The sequence below is a fragment of the Hippocampus zosterae genome, chromosome 10, assembly GCF_025434085.1.
Source record: "Hippocampus zosterae strain Florida chromosome 10, ASM2543408v3, whole genome shotgun sequence".
Taxonomy (NCBI): Eukaryota; Metazoa; Chordata; class Actinopteri; order Syngnathiformes; family Syngnathidae; genus Hippocampus; species Hippocampus zosterae.
This window is the reverse complement of record NC_067460.1, coordinates 3735045-3753563: the sequence shown is the minus strand read 5'-3', so window position 1 is coordinate 3753563 and position 18519 is coordinate 3735045. Positions and strand designations below refer to the sequence as shown.

At 43.6% G+C, this 18519-nt stretch overlaps 1 protein-coding gene across 6 annotated transcripts in view; it reads left to right on the top strand.

Moving 5' to 3' along the window:
• The window catches only part of LOC127609107 (centrosomal protein of 164 kDa-like), a 34301-nt gene extending 16410 nt beyond the window's left edge, over nt 1-17891 (top strand). For 4 of the 6 annotated variants that reach the window (XM_052078822.1, XM_052078823.1, XM_052078828.1 and 1 more), the window contains 12 exons: nt 1459-1602; nt 3713-3796; nt 3863-3931; nt 4007-4266; nt 4381-4539; nt 8709-8853; nt 8935-9039; nt 10722-10824; nt 10920-11162; nt 11277-11343; nt 14550-14651; nt 17096-17891. In XM_052078822.1, the coding sequence (XP_051934782.1) occupies nt 1459-1602; nt 3713-3796; nt 3863-3931; nt 4007-4266; nt 4381-4539; nt 8709-8853; nt 8935-9039; nt 10722-10824; nt 10920-11162; nt 11277-11343; nt 14550-14651; nt 17096-17195 (1581 nt within the window). In that variant the 3' untranslated portion in view covers nt 17196-17891. The remainder of the gene's footprint in view (nt 1-1458; nt 1603-3712; nt 3797-3862; nt 3932-4006; nt 4267-4380; nt 4540-8708; nt 8854-8934; nt 9040-10721; nt 10825-10919; nt 11163-11276; nt 11344-14549; nt 14652-17095) is intronic. The other 2 variants (XM_052078824.1, XM_052078826.1) reach the window with 2 other exon arrangements.
• Nucleotides 17892-18519: the final 628 nt, after the last annotated feature.

Sequence of the window (18519 nt, the reverse complement as noted above, 5' to 3'; positions counted from 1 at the left end):
TGCTTGGACCTCTTCTCTTCATTCTCTATCTTTTACCCCTCGGCCAAATCATATGTCATCATGGTCTCCAGTTCCACTGCTACGCTGATGATGTCCAATTGTACATATCCACCAAATCATTTGCCCCAACAACCCACTCCACCCTGTCTAACTGTCTTTCAGATGTCAAATCCTGGTTGCAAACAAACTTTCTCACTCTTAACTGTACTAAATCTCAACTGCTTATAATCGGTCCTCGGTCCCTCACCCAAACAACCACCAACTTTACCCTCACTATAGATAACTTCACCCTGTCCCCCTCCTCTCACTGTCGCAACCTCGGTGTCCTTTTTGATAATAACCTCTCTTTCGATCAACACATCACCCAAATCACCAAAACTGCTTTCTTCCACCTCAAAAACATTTCTCGTCTCCGCCCATCACTTTCTTTCAACGCTGCTCAAACCCTCATCCACGCCTTCATCACCTCCCGCCTTGACGACTGCAATAGCATTCTCTATGGTACAACCTCCAAACTCCTCAATAAACTACAGTACATCCAGAATGCCACCGCCCGCCTACTCACCCACACCCGCACTCGTGATCACATCACCCCCGTCCTTAAAAACCTCCACTGGCTCCCCGTTCCCCAGCGCACATAGTGAACTGTACATGAGGCATGGGAAAGTGTTTCCCATGCCTCGTCCATCTTAGCGGCCGTTCTGGCTGTTGGTCACTACGGCATGCATGTGTAAGTGTGTGCGTATGCGCGCGTGTGCGGTAACGGGTCAATCGCGGGAGGTTGGTTGTTCGAAAAGTAGACGTTCCGTCAAAAAAGTTTGTGCACCCCTCCTCTACGGGATGAACTGCAGGGGGAAGCTCATATAGATACATACAGCATGTGTTGCCTTCATTATAAGGATTTTTTTGTGGCTCCAGACATTTGTTTTTGGTTTATTTTGGTCCAATATGGCTCTTTCAACATTTTGGTTTGCCGACCCATGGTCTACATTAATCATTTAAACAGGAAACTACAGCAAACTATGAAACTTGTCTGACAATATTACCCTAAAAATAAATGGCTTACAGTTGACTGGAATTTTAAAAAATCTGCATATTATAACATGCAGTGAAGTTTTCCATAATGTCCACTAACAGCCCAGGCTTAGTTTAGCTTCCCCCCGACATACAAAACATGTCTCTGTCAAGTATCATATAAGTTTACAGTCCTTCCTTGGACAAATAACTGTACTACGTTCCTATTTAGACAGGGCTTAGATGCCATCTTGAGACATCTCAAGGCAGCACATAATGTGCTTAAGTGACGAGAGGAGATGAAAGCATGATCATTTCCAGTTAAAAATGAGATACCATGGACTTAAATTCAGGATTTATTATAATTTTGGCATTCACTCTGTTGGATGTAAAATATGAACTTTGTGTTGATTTTAACTTCAATATTATGTTTATTTGTGACAGGAAAGTGCCCAAAGGGACCGCTTGCTTTCTACTCTGCAGGTTGACAGAGAGCATCTTCAGGCCTCGCACGCTCTTCAGCTAGAAAGACTCCACAAGCAACTTGACAGTGAAATAGAGAAGGCACAGCTGACACATTCACATAGGGTAAGATCATTCAGACTCATGCAACCTGTGTCATGTGGTTGAGGAATAATGTTGAACTTTTAGCAAGGAGGACTGATGAAGGAAATCAGAGACAGTTTTTATTCTCCATGCAGCTGTTGATCGTTGAAATCAAGCTGTATTATGATTTTTTTTTTAATGTTTGTAAAACTGAAGAAAAAAATACAAAAGTTCTCATGTCTTTAAAGGAAAATTAACAAGCACCGCTTTCACTCAATGCGTGTGTGCTTGGAATATAAGGCGCACCTTCAATGAATGGCCTATTGTAAAACTATTTTCCATATACGAGGCGCACTACATGATAAGGTGCACAGAATAGAAGCTACAATAGTGGCTGCGGTTGCGCTATGCATCCACTGGATGGTGCTATGCCAAAGGGAATACAATACAATACAGCTTTATATAGCGCCTTCACAACCACTGCAGCTGTAACAATGAGAACTGGTCACAAACACGGATCTGAAACATATAAAGTGTTCCCTCACTTCTCGCGTTTAATGGGGATCGAGATACTGCCGCGATAAAGTGAAAAACCACGATGGGAGAGTCGGTTTCCCCCCTTAGGGCATGTTTAAAATATGTAAATAGTATTTATATTTTACATATTGGGACAAAGAGGGCGGCCCGGTAGTCCAGTGGTTAGCACGTCGGCTTCACAGTGTGAGTGCGAGTGCGAATGGTTGTTCGTTTCTGTGTGCCCTGCGATTGGCTGGCAACCGATTCATGGTGTCCCCGCCTACTGCCCGAAGACAGCTGGGATAGGCTCCAGCATCCCCCGCGACCCTAGTGAAGATCAAGCGGCTCGGAAGATGAATGAATGAATATTGGGACAAAGACTACAGCAGTACACATATTTATTTCAATCTTTGATTATAAAACCTAATACAGTAATTAACATTCATCGGGATCGCCTTCTGAGAGAGACAAAGAGACGTGTGTTTCTCTCACTTTACGCCGCTCTGACAGGGTAGCCGGCATTAGCCTCCAGCTAGCTGCTGGCCAGCTATCTCCGCGCAGCCAATGTGTTTATGTTAACACAATTAATCGGTATTGATGAGGAAGGGGCAAAGAGAGACATGCTGCTTTTCTCCGACTTTTTTCTTGGCTTTTCTCTGCTGCGCACGCACGCAGCAAACAAAACAGTGTGACTAGACACCAATCAGAGTCCACAGCTGACGAGACACTGATCAGAGTCAACAGAGTGACGAGACACTGATCAGAAAGTAAACCACGTGATGAAATACTGATCAGAGAATTAACCACATGATGAGACACAGGGGAAGGTGCTGGGCGGGGCTGCGAAGATGCGTAACCAATCAGCTCATGGGATAAATCCACTCATGCTGTCATTGGTCCACGTCGCGCCGGGAACCAATCATGCATACAGCCATGTACAAAACCTCCGAGTCATTTTGCGTTTTTTTTCTGAATAGAGAACTTTTGAAAGAAATTAACACGATGTAGTGAAGCCACGATAAATGAAGCGCGATGTAGCAAGGGATCACTGTAAATATAAATGGCATTACAAAACAATCAATGAAAAACAAAAGGTATGAAGACACTTGAATTCAACAGAAAGGCACACAAACCTCCACGAGGGGCTAAATACCCTTAGAAGTCCACTGTTGGCTTTTGGGAAAATTTAATGCTTTTAGGTGTGCCTTTACAGTGCGGAAAATACGGTACCTTGGTCAACAGATTGTCATGTTCCCCTTACATTTCACTGGGCATTTGCAAAAGATATACACAGCAACCGTCTGGTCTAGACCATCTCCTTTCTTACAAAATCTAAAGTGTTCCCATATAAGTGAACACATTTTGTCATCATGTCTATACTGTACACTTTCTCGCCACCATGATCAATGCGCATCTATGGTCTATATTGCGTACTTGACATAACTCCCCGCCGCTGACTGGAAATGAAAATTTGGTTATACAACATACTTTTATGTTGTATAATAATGAGTGAAAGGTGCATAAACATTGTTTTTCTTTCTCTGACTTTATCTTGCTTTTTGTATGCTGAAAAAAACAAACCCAAAAAGGAAATAAATGATGTGCAATTCTTTAAATGTTTTTATTCTTTCTGCAGGAGGCAGAACTGAAGGATCTGATCAGTCAGTTGGAGCTGAGAGCCAAAGAGCTAAAGAGAGAGGAGGAAATGCTATACAGCAAGGTACAAATTGTTCAGAACAATACAACTCAAGCTACTGTACGTGGACTAATAATGTCCCCTCTTAAGACTGCAGATCTGAAGAAGAAGAGGAAGGTGCTTGGGGAAGAAGAGGAGGATCTCGACAAACGGACAGGGGTAAGGGTGTGTTATGCAGACGGACGACGTGAACTACTGTACATATGGGTAAAGGTTGTATTTGCATGTATCCAGGCCTTACACAAAATGACCCTCGAGAGAGACCAGCTAAAGCTAGAGCTGGAGAGGAGAAGGGAAGAGCAAGCTCAAGCTCAAGAACTCCTGCACGTGGTGCGGGAGGAGAGAAATGAGGCCCGGCTGGGCGAGGCGAGGTTGAGGGAGGAGAGAGACAAAGTCAGGGAGGAAAGCATGAAGGCGAAGGAGGACAAGGAGCGACTGGAGAGCAAGGTGGCTCTGCTGGAGGAACGATGCAACCGGCTCAGTCGCAGGGTCAGGTATGACATGTTCACAGACGTAGTCATGATATTGAACATGAAGTTCTCATCATATTGCAAGCTGCATTTTAAGAACATAATCAATTTCCTCTGAATTGACTTCATCCGTGTTAGGGAGTTAGAAATACGCAATGGAGGGAGTGGCTCCAGACAAAAGGACAAAAATAAGGTGAAGTTGCCCTCTAGTGGCCAACAAGACTCATCACTCCATGTAGATGACCTGGAGGAACCGCTTCCCTCCAATGCACCTGACAGTCAAAGCGACATCCTTGAGTAAGTACAGTACAGCCTTTATGTTACTTGAATGTACTGATTTACGCTGACCTCCAAAACTGATGGCACAATGAGGCCAAATCCTTTTTATTTTTCAGTAGCACAAAAAAAAGGTTTTGACATCGACAAAGGATCAGCGATTTGAAACCAGCTATTATTCACTTCTATTTTAAGCCTAGTCTAAGTTAAGCACTGCATGTAAATATATTTATATCGTTGCTCTCCTGAAATGCGGGAGTTGGTTGAAAATTGAATTTGCATGTAGTGCAGATGTAAAATTTCTTGTCTCATATTCATTCATTTTGGTGACAAAGGTTACGAGTGTCCCCCCCGCCCCCCCAAAAAAAAGGAATCGGCCTCATCATTCCAATATTTTTGGAGGCATGTCGAAAAAGAAGAAAATGTTTTTTTTTTTCATTACAGTTCTTGCATCCATATATATATATAAAAAAAAAATCCTCGTCTCACCCCCCCTCGGGTGGTGTCCGTCCCTCATTCAGCTCGGGTCCTCTACCAGAGGCCAGGAAGCTTGAGGGTTCTGCGCAGTATCCTTGCTGTTCCCAGCACTGCACATTTCTGGACTGAGATGTCCGATGTTGTTCCCGGGATCTGTTGCAACCACTCATCAAGTTTGGGGGTCACTGCCCCGAGTGCTCCGACCACCACAGTCACGACTGTCACCTTTACCTTCCAGGCTCTCTCCAGCTCCTCTCTGAGCCCTTGGTATTTCTCGAGTTTCTCGTGTTCCTTCTTTCTGATGTTTCCATCATTTGGGACCGCTACATCCACTGCAACTGATTTCCTCTGCCCTTTATCTATGATCACGATATCTGGTTGGTTCGCCATTACCAACTTTTCAGTCTGGATCTGGAAGTCCCACAGGATCTTCGCTCTGTCATTCTCAACCACCTTCGGAGGTGTTTCCCATTTTGACCTTGGGGTTTCCAGTCCATACTCCGCACAGATGTTTCGGTAGACTATGCCAGCCACCTGGTTATGGCGTCCCATGTAGGCTTTCCCTGCCAGCATCTTACACCCTGCAGTTATGTGTTGGATCGTCTCAGGTGCCTCTTTGCACAACCTACACCGTGGGTCTTGTCTGGTGAGGTATATCTGGGCCTCAATGGCTCTGGTGCTCAGGGCCTGCTCCTGAGCAGCCAGGATGAGTGCCTCTGTGCTGTCCTTCAGGCCAGCCCTCTCTAGCCAATGTTAGGACTTCTTGAGATCGGCCACTTCAGTTATGGTCCGGTGGTACATTCCGTGTAGGGGCTTGTCCTCCCATGATGGTCCCTCTTCCAGCGCCTCTTCTACTGTTCCCCATTGTCTGAGACATTCTCTGAGTACGTCATCCTTTGGAGCCTTCTCCTTGATGTATTCATGGAGCTTGGATGTTTCATCCTGGACAGTGGCTCTCACACTCACTAGTCCCCGGCCTCCTTCCTTTCGGCTTGCGTACAGTCTCAGGGTGCTGGATTTGGGATGGAACCCTCCATGCATGGTTAGGAGCTTTCGGATCCTAACGGCCGTGGTCTGAATCTCTTCATTTGGCCACCTTATTATTCCTGCAGGGTATCTGATCACTGGCAGGGCATAGCTGTTTATTGCCCGGGTCTTATTCTTGCCATTGAGCTGGCTTCTTAGGACTTGCCTCACTCGCTGGAGGTATTTGGCCGTAGCCGCTTTCCTTGTTGCCAGTTCGAGGTTGCCATTGGCTTGTGGTATACCGAGGTACTTGTAACTATCCTCAATGTCTGCTATTGTTCCTTCAGGGAGAGAGAGCCCTTCAGTGCGGACTACCTTTCCTCTCTTAGTCACCATCCGACTACATTTCTCAAGCCCGAATGATATCCCGATGTCGCTGCTGTAGATCCTGGTTGTGTGGATCAGGGAGTCTATGTACCTTTCGCTCTTAGCATACAGCTTTATGTCATCCATGTAGAGGAGGTGACTGATTGTAGCTCCATTTCTGAGGCGGTATCCATAGCCTGTCTTGGTGATTACTTGGCTTAGGGGGTTCAGTCCTATGCAGAACAGCAGTGGGGAGAGTGCATCACCTTGGTATATGCCATGCCATTTGATGGACACTTGGGTAAGTGGCTTGCCATTGGCTTCAAGTGTGGTTTTCCACATCCTCATCGAGTTCGCAACGAAGGCTCTTAGGGTCCTGTTCACCTTATACAACTCCAAGCATTCAGTGATCCATGTATGTGGCATCGAGTCATAGGCTTTCTTGTAATCAATCCAGGCAGTGCACAGGTTGGTACGTTGGGACCTGCAGTCTTGTGAGACTGTTCTGTCAACCAGGAGCTGATGTTTGGCCCCTTTGGTATCTCTACCAATGCCCTTCTGTGCTTCGCTCATGTATTGATCCATGTGTCTACTTATCTCAGCCGCAATTATGCCTGACATGAGCTTCCATGTTGTGGAGAGACACATGTTATTGGCCGATAGTTGGATGGGACCGCGCCCTTTGAGGGATCCTTCATGATCAGGATTGTTCGCCCTTCGGTTAGCCATCCTGGGTGAGTCCCATCCCTCAGCAGCTGGTTCATTTGTGCTGCTAGGCGCTCATGGAGTGGATCGTTCGCCCTTCGGTTAGCCATCCTGGGTGAGTCCCATCCCTCAGCAGCTGGTTCATTTGTGCTGCTAGGCGCTCCTGGAGTGCTGTGAGTTTCTTTAGCCAGTAGGTGTGGACCATGTCCGGGCCTGGTGCTGTCCAGTTCTTCATATCTGAGACTCTTTCCTGTATGTCTGCCACTGTTATGGTAACTGGGTTCTGTTCAGGGAGGTTGCTGTGCTCCTCTCTCAGGGTCACCAGCCATTGTGCACTGCTGTTATGTGCAACCACCTTCTCCCATATGCCTTTCCAGTACCTTTCAGTTTCCAGTCTTGGTGGGTCAGCTCTGTTGTTAGGACCCTGCCACTGAGCGTACACTTTCGCAGGTTGTGTTGCGAACAGCCTGTTTATTCGTTTGGCCTCATTCTCTTTCGTGTACAGCTTTAGGCGGCCCGGACAAGGCTTGGAGCCTTTGTTTGGCAGTTTCGAGTGCTTCAGGTATGGTCATCTGGATGTACCTCTCGGGTATCGGCCTTTTCATCACACCTCTCTGGGCCTCTGTCAATTGACTCACATCTTTCCGGGCCGCCTTGATTTTAGCCTCCAACCGTCTTTTCCATGGTTGCTCTTATAGCCAAGCATCTCAAGGATCACTGATGCTGAAGCGTATGTCAGCTCATTGGTTTCCGTGATCGTTACGGTAGGGATTGCCCTCAGTGCTGCATTCACACTTTCCATTAGACTTTCAGGTGGTACTTCACATAGCCGTTGTAATCGGTTTCGAGGTTGCCCAGCTTTCATTCTCGACATGATCTCAGCTTTCAGGTCAGTTGCTGCCTCGCTCAGCATTTCACTCATTGGGGCTGGCCTCCCAATCTCATCATCTGCATTCATTGGGGCTCCTCCTCTGATCTGGCAGCCTGGGGCCCTTCACCATGGAACCTGCGTTGTACCTCATCAATCTCAAGTTGTGACAGCAGTTGCCGTTTGTGGATATTGGAACACTGAGTTACTAGTTGTTTCGTGGTCAACCGTGACTGTGAGTTTCGAAGTAACCATTCAGCCCACATTCTCTGCATGTAACCCCTCTGACTAGGGTTGCTTGAGTAGTAGCATTCCAACAGAACCATGTTATCGCATCTCGCCCATCTCCGCTTTGTTCCAGTAGCCCATTTTAGGGCTAGGGATTGAAATTGTCTATTATGAATACAAGAGAAAATTGACACAACAGTGCCAGTGTGTATGTATAAAATCCCGATGCAAACCAAAAGTTGTAAAAATATCACGGTTAAGGGTAAAGTATGAGCCTTAACGGAGGCTTCTTTCTTCTTAATTTCTGTCTTTTCTGATTGATATAAAAATTATTTATTAGATATAAACATAACACTGGGTAGGACTAGATAAGTTCTTTACTTCTTCCTACTCCCTTGAACATAATAACCGTGTTGAATGATGACTGATTTCTCTTTCCTTTTTACTATTTTATGAACCTTATTTTCTTTCAAATTATTGCTGTATATGTTTTATGTTCAATAAAGAAACTAAACCAAAAAAAAACATAACTTGACAGCTTGCTGCCATTGAAAATATGACTCTGCACCCATCTATTAAGATTTGACGGATTGAACTCCTCACATTGTACATCCATTGAAAAGACCAAACTCTTCCTGGAGAAGGAGAGCAGCCGACTAATGCAGAGACAGACACTGCACGTGGCCCACAGCAACTCCACTCAGCAATCCAACCTAGAAGCAAAGGTAACTCAGCAGATAGTAAGAAGTGATCCATATTCTTGTTGCGTCTTCAAAGAAACAATTGCATTTTTGTTCTATTGTCAGGAGGCAAGACTTTTGTCTGTGAGCCAGCAGATGGTTACTAGTGGGAATGCTCTCAGTCGCAGGAAAGAACAACTTAAGCAGCTTGAAGGTTCCATAGCTGAGGAGGTTAGCATTGAGCATCATATCACATAAAGTCATGGGAGGGCCCCCGGCATCCCAGGCCTTCATGCGGAACCATATCTAAAAGCTTCTTTATACTGCCGCGGTTGACGACCACGAGGACCTCAGTGCGGCAATGCCGTGCGCAGTTTGCCTTTACCCTTGCACCTTCCCACATGCATTGCTGCTGCAGTTTCACTCCCAAGTCGGAGGTGTCGCAATGGCTAATATTTGCTAGGAAACCACAGGTTTAAATTTTCTCTGCATTGTTATGGCCAATTTCAGTTTTACTTTGCACAACAACAAGGAACAAAGCGACAACAATGCAGACTGTGGAATATTGCCTGCTAAAGCAATGGGCCCAGATGACCAGTGGATGTGGTTAATTGTCTTGCAAAATCGATCAGTGTATGGCAGGGGATCCTGTTGGTTATGCAGCGTCCGTTGCCTTGAACACATAACAACATATACAGCTGATAAGCATTTCAAAAGAGTGACAAAAAGAGTGAACTTGGCAAAGCGCTTTGAACAACATATGGTGTCGGTAAAAGTGTGCTTCATTTACCCATCCATCCATCCATCCATCCATCCATCCATCCATTTTCTGATCCTCTTATCCTCACAAGGGTCGCGGTGTGCTGGTGCCTATCCCAGCTGTCTTCGGGCAGTTAGCGGGGGACACCATGAATTGGTTGCCAGCCAATCGCAGGGCACACATAGACGAACAACCATCTGCGCTCACGCACGCCGAGGAACAATTTGGAGTGTTGCATTAACCTACCACGCATGTTTTTGCAATGTGGGAGTACTCGGAGAAAACCCACGCAAGCATGGGGAGAACATGCAAACTCCAGCCAGGAAGGCCAGAGCTGGAATCAAACCCTGCACCTCTGCACTGTGAGGCTGACACGCTAACCAGTCGACCATCGGGCCGCCCGCTTCATCTATCACTATTATAAAATTGGACGTTCCACTTTTTTGGGACTATTTCTGACATGTTTTTCAGCAGAAGTACAATTAATAAATGGATTAAAGTGAGTCAATGGTTAACGAAGAGTAATCGCGCATTTGAGATATGAGTCTAGCCCTTGAGCACCAGATATAACAACAACTAGGATCTGGCCTATTACTCACTCAATAGCAACTAGTGGGTGCAGAGAAAGGCCCAGTCAAAGAATGATGTGACGTCATTTCCGTTCCTTGCATTAATTTGCAGGCTCGCTGTGTTGGTGGCTGCAGGGCTAGACACAAAGATGGGGATGGCAGATATTTATCAAATTCTACAATATTGCTCCATTTCCCTATCAATACCTCAAAAAGGGCCATCGGATCCTGTAAGGATTCAAAAGTTCCATGTAATAAAAATTGACAACAGTGTTACTTGTGTGCCTTAAGTGGTAAGAGTACAAATGGTAAAAACACGTGGCACACATTTGACTTTTCGCCGATTACTTGGCTGATGATTAACCCTTTCATGCTTCCTGTAACTTGAAAACATGATAAGCCGTCCACTGCAGTAACTACTGTCCCTGAAAGGGTTAAAGGACTGTCAAAAGTTGATTTAATCGCCTGGGCCCTGTAATTCTGATCCAAGGTCTGCAGAGGTTCCTTACTGTGTTTAGAGCACTAGTTTTTAATTTGCACATTGTTCTTGCTGAATACTTTCACCTTCTTGATTCCCTTTGCAGTCATTCCTTCAAGATGCGTCACTCTTTGCTGGAGAGAGGAAGGTCACATTTGATGTGACAGATTCAGACTTAAGCTCCACTGTTGACGCCGCCGATGAGCCAGGTGACTAACAATGGTCTTTCACCCAAGGGGAAACTAAAAGTATTTTGAATACATTTTTCCTTCCTCATCACATCTGTTATCCTCTCACATATTAGGAGGCGGTGTGATGTTCTCAGGCCAGCTCGACTCCGTTTTAGGTGCTCTAGGATCATTAACCCAGAAGCAGGGCAACGCATCCTCTGCAACAAGATCTTCAACCACTCTAGGCCAACCTAAACTTTGGAAGTCGTCAAACCAAGGCGGACCCGGATTGACCCCCTATCCAGACAGCTCCATCATGAGTGGCCTGAGAACTGCTGATGATGCCACACTCCGCAGATGGAGAGAGATCTTTCCTGGTATGCACAGTAGAGCCATTCTTCATCACTTCTTCGATGCGAGCAGTGATCGTTGTTGTTCAGCCTAAACTGTCGGGTATTGGTGTTGTTGTTGTTGTTGTTGTTGTTCCCCAGAAGCAGCTGCACTCAACTCCAGCACCCCAAGGAAATTCACCTTACCTCCATCCTATACTCCTGCGAGGTAAACAAATATTTGCCTTTCTAGTCTAAATTGGAATCGCTCAAAGAGCGAAATGACTTAAAGAGCGTGTCAAGTGTGATACCTGCAATACTCTTGACCACCTCAAGGTGCACTATATCTGGTTTTGGATGATCGATCATCTCTCGCTTCTCTCTCTCTCGGTCTCTACATATATTTATTAGTGCTGTCAAAAGATTAAAATATTTAATCGTGATTAAAAATGCAACTGCCATAATTAACTCACAATTAATCGTGATTACTCACACATTTTTTATGGTTTCTAAATTTCCTTTTTTTTTTGTCCTATTTTTTCCCGTTTTAATGCCCTCATCAACATGGAATCATGGATTAGTTTTCTATGTGCAAAATGCAAATATTTACAGAAACAACAATTTCGATTTTCAATTTTACATGAAATATTTTCACTTGAAGCAGTTATTCACACATAATCTCTCACACAATATTACTGTCCATCAACAACAGTGAAAAATATATTTTTGTCACACAAAAGCTCCTTTAACACCTCTTATTAGGGAATCAAAACAGCAATATAAAATTATAAAGTGCACATCTAAGGTAAACTAGTACTCAGCCTATACAGTGAAACTCCTCTAGAACGAAACCTACCCCCTTATGTGAAATCTTCATGCATTCACACGATTCCCATTCTCCTGCCCCCCATACGACAAAACCCCCCCTGTTGCGTTACACGAAATCATTTTCTCTGCTCCAGCCTTGCGAAGACATTCACTACAACAAAGTCTTATCCAACAGCGACCTCTACTGCTTCGTTCGAAAAAGGCAACAGCAACCACCACACTGGTTTACATAGTGAACGATGTTGATTTCGGTCACAGCTGCGAGTTTCCTGGACTCAACATACTCATAGCTGCTCTGCCATTGGCTTACCGAGCATCATGCTGGCCTCCGATTGGCCAAGAGGGACCTCACTGTCTATGTGTGTAGATACTGAAGCTAGATCCGTAGCATCCGATTAGCTGCTCAGAGTAAATTGCTTATGGCTCGACGGACATTCAAATAAACGAACGTTTCCTCGAATGCTTTACTTGTTATCATGCTAAAAACACTTCTCTCTCATTAGCGCTCCAGGTAGCGGAGGCGTGGCTGGCTTAAAAGTTCATTGCATGCCAGGAAGTATTTGTTATTGTTAGATTCAGACGAGGATGGATGTTGCATTGCTAAAATGGCTACAAAACGGACCTTTGGATGTCAAGCAGCTAAGACAAGAAGCGCTCTGATGCTGGAAGAGAGTTAAAGTGATCAAAATGAAAGATGGAGCAAGCAAAATAAAATACATTATCCACGAAATTGATGTAAGTGAAAGTGAATGCTCATCGTAAATTTTGCAATTTCTTTCCCCTTTTTTCTTTCTACACTGACAGTAAGTGTGCACTATTGGAATAAAAATAGAATACACATACGTTTGTGTGTGCGTGTACACATACGTTTGTGTGTGTGTGTGTGTGTGTGTGTGTGTGTGTGTGCTTACATCTGAGATCAAATTTGCTACAGTGAAAAACACCCTCTTGTGAAAAATTTGCTGGAAAAATGACTTGATTGTAGAGGAGTTTCACTGTAGTGGATTTAAGCTATGGTTGCATACTTTGTTTTTCTCAAGTTTGCTTTGAACACAGCAGTCAGGCTATGTTGATTCTGTTGGTCCTTTTTGCGCAGAAGTCTCTCTATGGTTTTGTGTAGACACCATTTCGGATGACTACACTTGGTTTGAGGCACAACACTGGAGATGTTTTATTTTCAGTGTGGTCGCTACCACAGCACCGCTGAACTCTCGACGTGCCTCAGCGCACCGTCACTGTCAGACGAACACAGAGAAGCTCCACAGCCTTTATTTATATGGACACGAAACACAGTAACCTTCCACACAAAATAGTTCCAAACAAGTAATAATCGCGTCAGTGGCATACATCGTACTCAACGGGCTATCTGCTCTTTATTCACCAGAGGCTCATCAACCTAGTCTCTTATTTCTCTCCCAAAACAGTGTCTTCTCCCGCTTGGTGTACCTTAGCCTTCTCCGCTACGTACAATTTCTGTACATAGCTTGTAATGGAGGCTCTCGCTGGCAATTCGTAGTGGAGTCGTTAGACGCAATGTGAACGATTTCTGCTTGAGTGTAGCTGTGGACAATGTTTACAGACTTGCATGCAGTAGCCATACATTTAGTTGTGGCTTCAGCAAATGTGTTCTTCGTCGTGTTATCCATTTTCTTTGCTTTGAAATTATCCATAGTTGTCTTAGACGAGGGGTTGCAGTACTCACATCAGCTATGTGCTTGGCCATTAAGTGGTATTTCAGACTCTACGTGCTATGATAGCTCAGTTTATGACTGCAAAACATACAGGTAACTTTGGGCTTGTCAGTGGAACCATCTGGCAACTTTTTAAAAGTAAACTTTCCATTCATAAACTCTTTAAGTATCCGTTTTCGGTGTCTTGCGCTGCCATGGCTGGCAAAACAGACATGTGCAACACGCTTGTTGTTTTGTTTGCGGTTTATTTATAGAGCAACGTAACATCCGCTGTGACGTGTTGCCGCATTAATCTCGAGATTATAAATTTAATCACGTTTAAATGTATTTAAATTAATTCCGATAATAACGCGCTAAACTGACAGCTCTAATATATATATATGTATGTATGTATAAGGTGCCACACTTGAATAATTAGTTTGATTTACTAAAAGAGAGGATAATACTAAAACTAATCGAACACACACGCACACACACACACACACACACACACACACACACACACACACACACACACACACACACACACAATTCATGGTGAAATTCTTTATATGAAGTAATTTCTACTAAACATACCGGTTAAATTCAAGATTTTACACTTCATGAAACTTAACTAAAAGAAGGCACAAAAATGTGAATAAGAGAAAATGAGAGGGTGGCGGACTGTTATTCTCTCCAAGAGAAATAAAACTTTGTGGGTCTCCTTGTTGAGTATGACGGTAGCTGGTTGAAATCACCGCGGTGCGGAGGTTGCTTTGCTGGGAAGTGCAGCATCTCCAATTTGTTCTGATCGCTGTTTATAGACTCTTTTGCAATGGCTGGACGTCTGAGCAGGCAGATAAATAAAGAAATAAGATGGCAGATGACAACACCGGATGGATGTATTTGACATCTGATGCTTTGTGTTTCCCCATAGCCTGCACATTCAGAAGTCAGTGAAAGTGGATGGCCGTAGACTGCAGAGACTGATCGACAGCAATAAGAGATGGCTGGAAATGCGAAAGAAGGACAACAGCATGTATCCTTTCATCACACAATTATCTGAAATGACTCTTGATTGTTGGTTATGGTCTTCTATTTCAGTTTTTATTTTCCACACGATAAGGCCCACCTAAAAGCATTCAATTTTCTCAAAAGCAGACAGTCCGCCTTATAATCCGATGCGCCTTGTATAAGGATCTCTTTCTAATTTCTCGGATGTATTATTTAAAATTTTCTGTAAAGCGCTTTGTTACAGCTGTGAAAGCTCTGTATAAGCTGTATTGCATTGTATTTCCTTTAGTGGAGCTCCATCTAGTTTATGCATAACGCAACCGTAGTCACTGTTGTGGCTTCTATTCTATGCGCCTTATAATGCAGTGCACTCAATATATGAAAACAGTTTTTTAAAATGAAGGTGTACCTTTTACTCCAAACCATTCCATTCCATTGCTGTACCCTACATTCACTCTCATACCAAGATGGTGCATTTTTCGCTCATAAACTCTATTTACTGTCTGCTCAGGAAAATAAAATTACCATTCTTTTTTTTATGTCCTCATTCCGTTTTGGAGCAATCTAGAAATAATTAATACAACTTAAAAATCAATACCCATATGTTCATGTGTCATCAGCAAAGAAAATTAGACTTTTAAAAGGTTTTTAAACCCTTACCTTATGTCACATAGTATGTCAAAAAACTGCAATCAATCATCACCAAAGTTGATTTGGGCATATCTACTTCAACGTCTGAAAATGTCACACCGATAACACTCTCCATAGGTGCACACTGTAAGAGAATGAGGAACTAAGCATCTTACCTTTTTTTTCTTCTTCAAAGGGATAAAAATAAATTATTAAGTTTGTATTGAGCCTGTTAAGACCACCAAGGAAACTTAAGCGTCTCACCGCCAAGCCTGAGGAGCCGCATGGATATTATAGGCAGCAACACAAGGGGAACCACCATCCATCTTTGGTCATTGAAGCCATTTCATTCCTTTGAAAACACTTCATCTTCCATGTCCGAATTACTAAAATGATCGCTGCTAATTACACTCCTGTAACTTGGTCCATCACATTTCTTTTGTATTACTAATTTCTGTGCAGTGGTTCAAATACTGTTGACTTGACTTAACCTTGTTAGAGGTACCAAACCCAACCAGTTCATATGCACATTCACCGAATCCAACATTAGTGAAAAATAAACAATTTATATTTTACAAATTCAAGACATGAAAAAAACACATTTATTAAAAACAGAAAAAAGTAAATAAAATTACATGGCCTAAGGATAGTTTTTTAAAATTGTATGAAGTACTATCACGACAGTCACACAGTGACTACTGAGCGAATGAACTTTCCCACAGCACTGATTGGACAAGCAATGTAAAGTGATTGTCTGCAACCAGCGATAGCCAAGCGGGTGTGTCATAACTGATATCTTGAGTCGGGTGTGTCTTAACCTCCCTGGCAGAGGCTCCGTCGAACCCCTGAGACCGATTGACCGAACCCAGGTTAAGATAAGATATCCTTTATTCGTCCCACACTGGGGAAATTTACAGCCTCCAGCAGCAAGAATGTATGTAGAAAGAAGAAAGGAGAAAGAGAAAAAAAGCCACTGGTCTTGAGTAATTGTATGAGTGCCAATATTCAGCCAGTAAATTCAGCAAATTTGTGGAATCTGAGGTACCGGTAATACCTTTACTCTTTTCAAGGACACAATCTGCTTTTATGTTCCCAAGGTAGAAAGCGCAATGCTATGGAAGCAGCTGATGCAAGTTTTCAAAAAGGATGAAGAGGAACACTGTTATGTGTTTTATTTATTTATTGAAAATAAACACATTCGAAACAGCACACTTGGCTTTTTGAAGTGCTGACAAATTTGGATATCAATGTGTCAATGTTACATCCCAAGAGATGTAAACATATCTTTCATTAAGTTTTAATACCGTAAGTACATGTATTTATCTTCTTGAAAGTATGGCTCATTAGAAATTGTTATAAAGTATGGCTAATCGCTGTAAAATACTGTAAACTCGGCTGTGGCTTATACTCCTAGTGAATTCAACCCTTTTATGCACCCTGTAACTTGATAACATGATAAGTTGTCCACTGTAGTAACCGTTCTCCCTGAAAGGGTTACATTCACTGTTAATGTCTTTTGACCGAATTCACTCCAAATATGAAACCTAGATGAGGCCAAGCCCTGCCTGTCGTTCTGTTGCTCTATTCGTTCTTTTCCAACTGTCTGTTCCTTTCAAACGTTGTTCAGTGCAACTGTGCTTTCAATACATTTTTATCAAAACACAAATAGCAACCGGGAGAGTCGGTCAAACTCACCTGTTACACAGCCAAAATGTTCCAGCATGGTACCATGAAGCTGAACAGGGCAGGTTTTTGTTGTTGTTTTGTTTAATATTTTTTTTCAAAAACAACAAACAGATTGTCGTGTGAATTGTTCATGACCTTAACTGAGTGCCTCAGACCTCTGTTCACTCGCTATCAGGCTTCATCTTCCCAGAGCAACCTCGTCCAGCTTGGCCTGGATGACAAGGATCAGATCAGAGTCTACCATTACTTATGATAACAGCACTACGGAGTCCTGCTGGATTGCGCTATCTGAAGATATTGAACAACAGAGGATAGCACAACTCTAAGCTTCTCAAATTCAGTGGTCCCGAACATTTTTTTGCATCACGGACCAGTTTAGACAAGTACCTGCTATTTGCTGACCAGCTGGATGTTTGTCGTATGTGTGCTGCTGGGGCAGAGGCTCGATTTTTTTCTTTTTCCCCCAGTACAGCACATCCATCCATCCATTTTCTGATCCGCTTATCCTCACAAGGGTTGTGGGGGATGCTGGAGTCTATCCCAGCCGTCTTCGGGACTCCCTGAACCGGTTGCCAGCCAATCGCAGGGCACACACAGACGAACAACCATCCGCGCTCACACTCACACCTAGGGACAATTTAGTGTTCAATCAACTTGCCATGCATGTTTTTGGAACGTGGGAGGAAGCCAGAGTACCCGGAGAAAACGCACGCAGGCACGGGTGGAACGTGCAAATTCCAAACAGGAAGGCCACAAACCCGGTACCTCTGCACTGTGACGATCAATGCGCTAATTATTTTGTTATTTGGACTTCAAGATGGCGCCGCGAGAGTGGCTGCCTCTCCAACAGCTCCTACATTTTGTTCTTCTACTGCTTCCTTTGATAATTTTGCTGCTGTGAATTGGGAATTTCTCCATTTCGAGACTAATAAAGGTTTTCTTATCTTAACCAGTCGTCCACCGGACCCTCCAGTACAACACATGTAGAATAATGTAAGATAATAATACAGTCAACAACTACAAACAGACACCTCAGGAGTAATGAATGCACCTTAATCTAAACATAATGTTTACCGTAATTTCTGGACTATAGAGCACATCCGATTACAAAATGCACCCAGTTGATTTTTAAAGGAAGAAACATTTTGTACACACAAGATGCACCTGTCTATTACCGGCAGGTGCCCACATTGTACCATATTTGCAAAGAAAGTCGGTACACAGAAAGTGTTTTCAATGTTTTAATAACATACCTTAAATTCTTTTTTCCAGACAGTGCATGTAACGCATCAGCAACACAAAAGCAACACAGCAGCACCACGGCAGAAAAAAAGAACAAACAGGGCTGGTTAAAAAAAAGCATAAGTCACTGTTCGCTGTCTTCATCTGCCTCCTGTGCAAGAGGCCATGGAGGTCTTCCTTCTCAGTGTTGGATTTGAATAGCCCCAGATGAACTTTGTCAGACACTTTCTCAGTCCCTCTTCCATTGTCACTTTCAGTGTCATTCTCATTCTGAGGCAAATTCACTCCTGAGCTTGTGCTGTCCTCTCTGTCACACAGCAGACCCACTTTGCAAA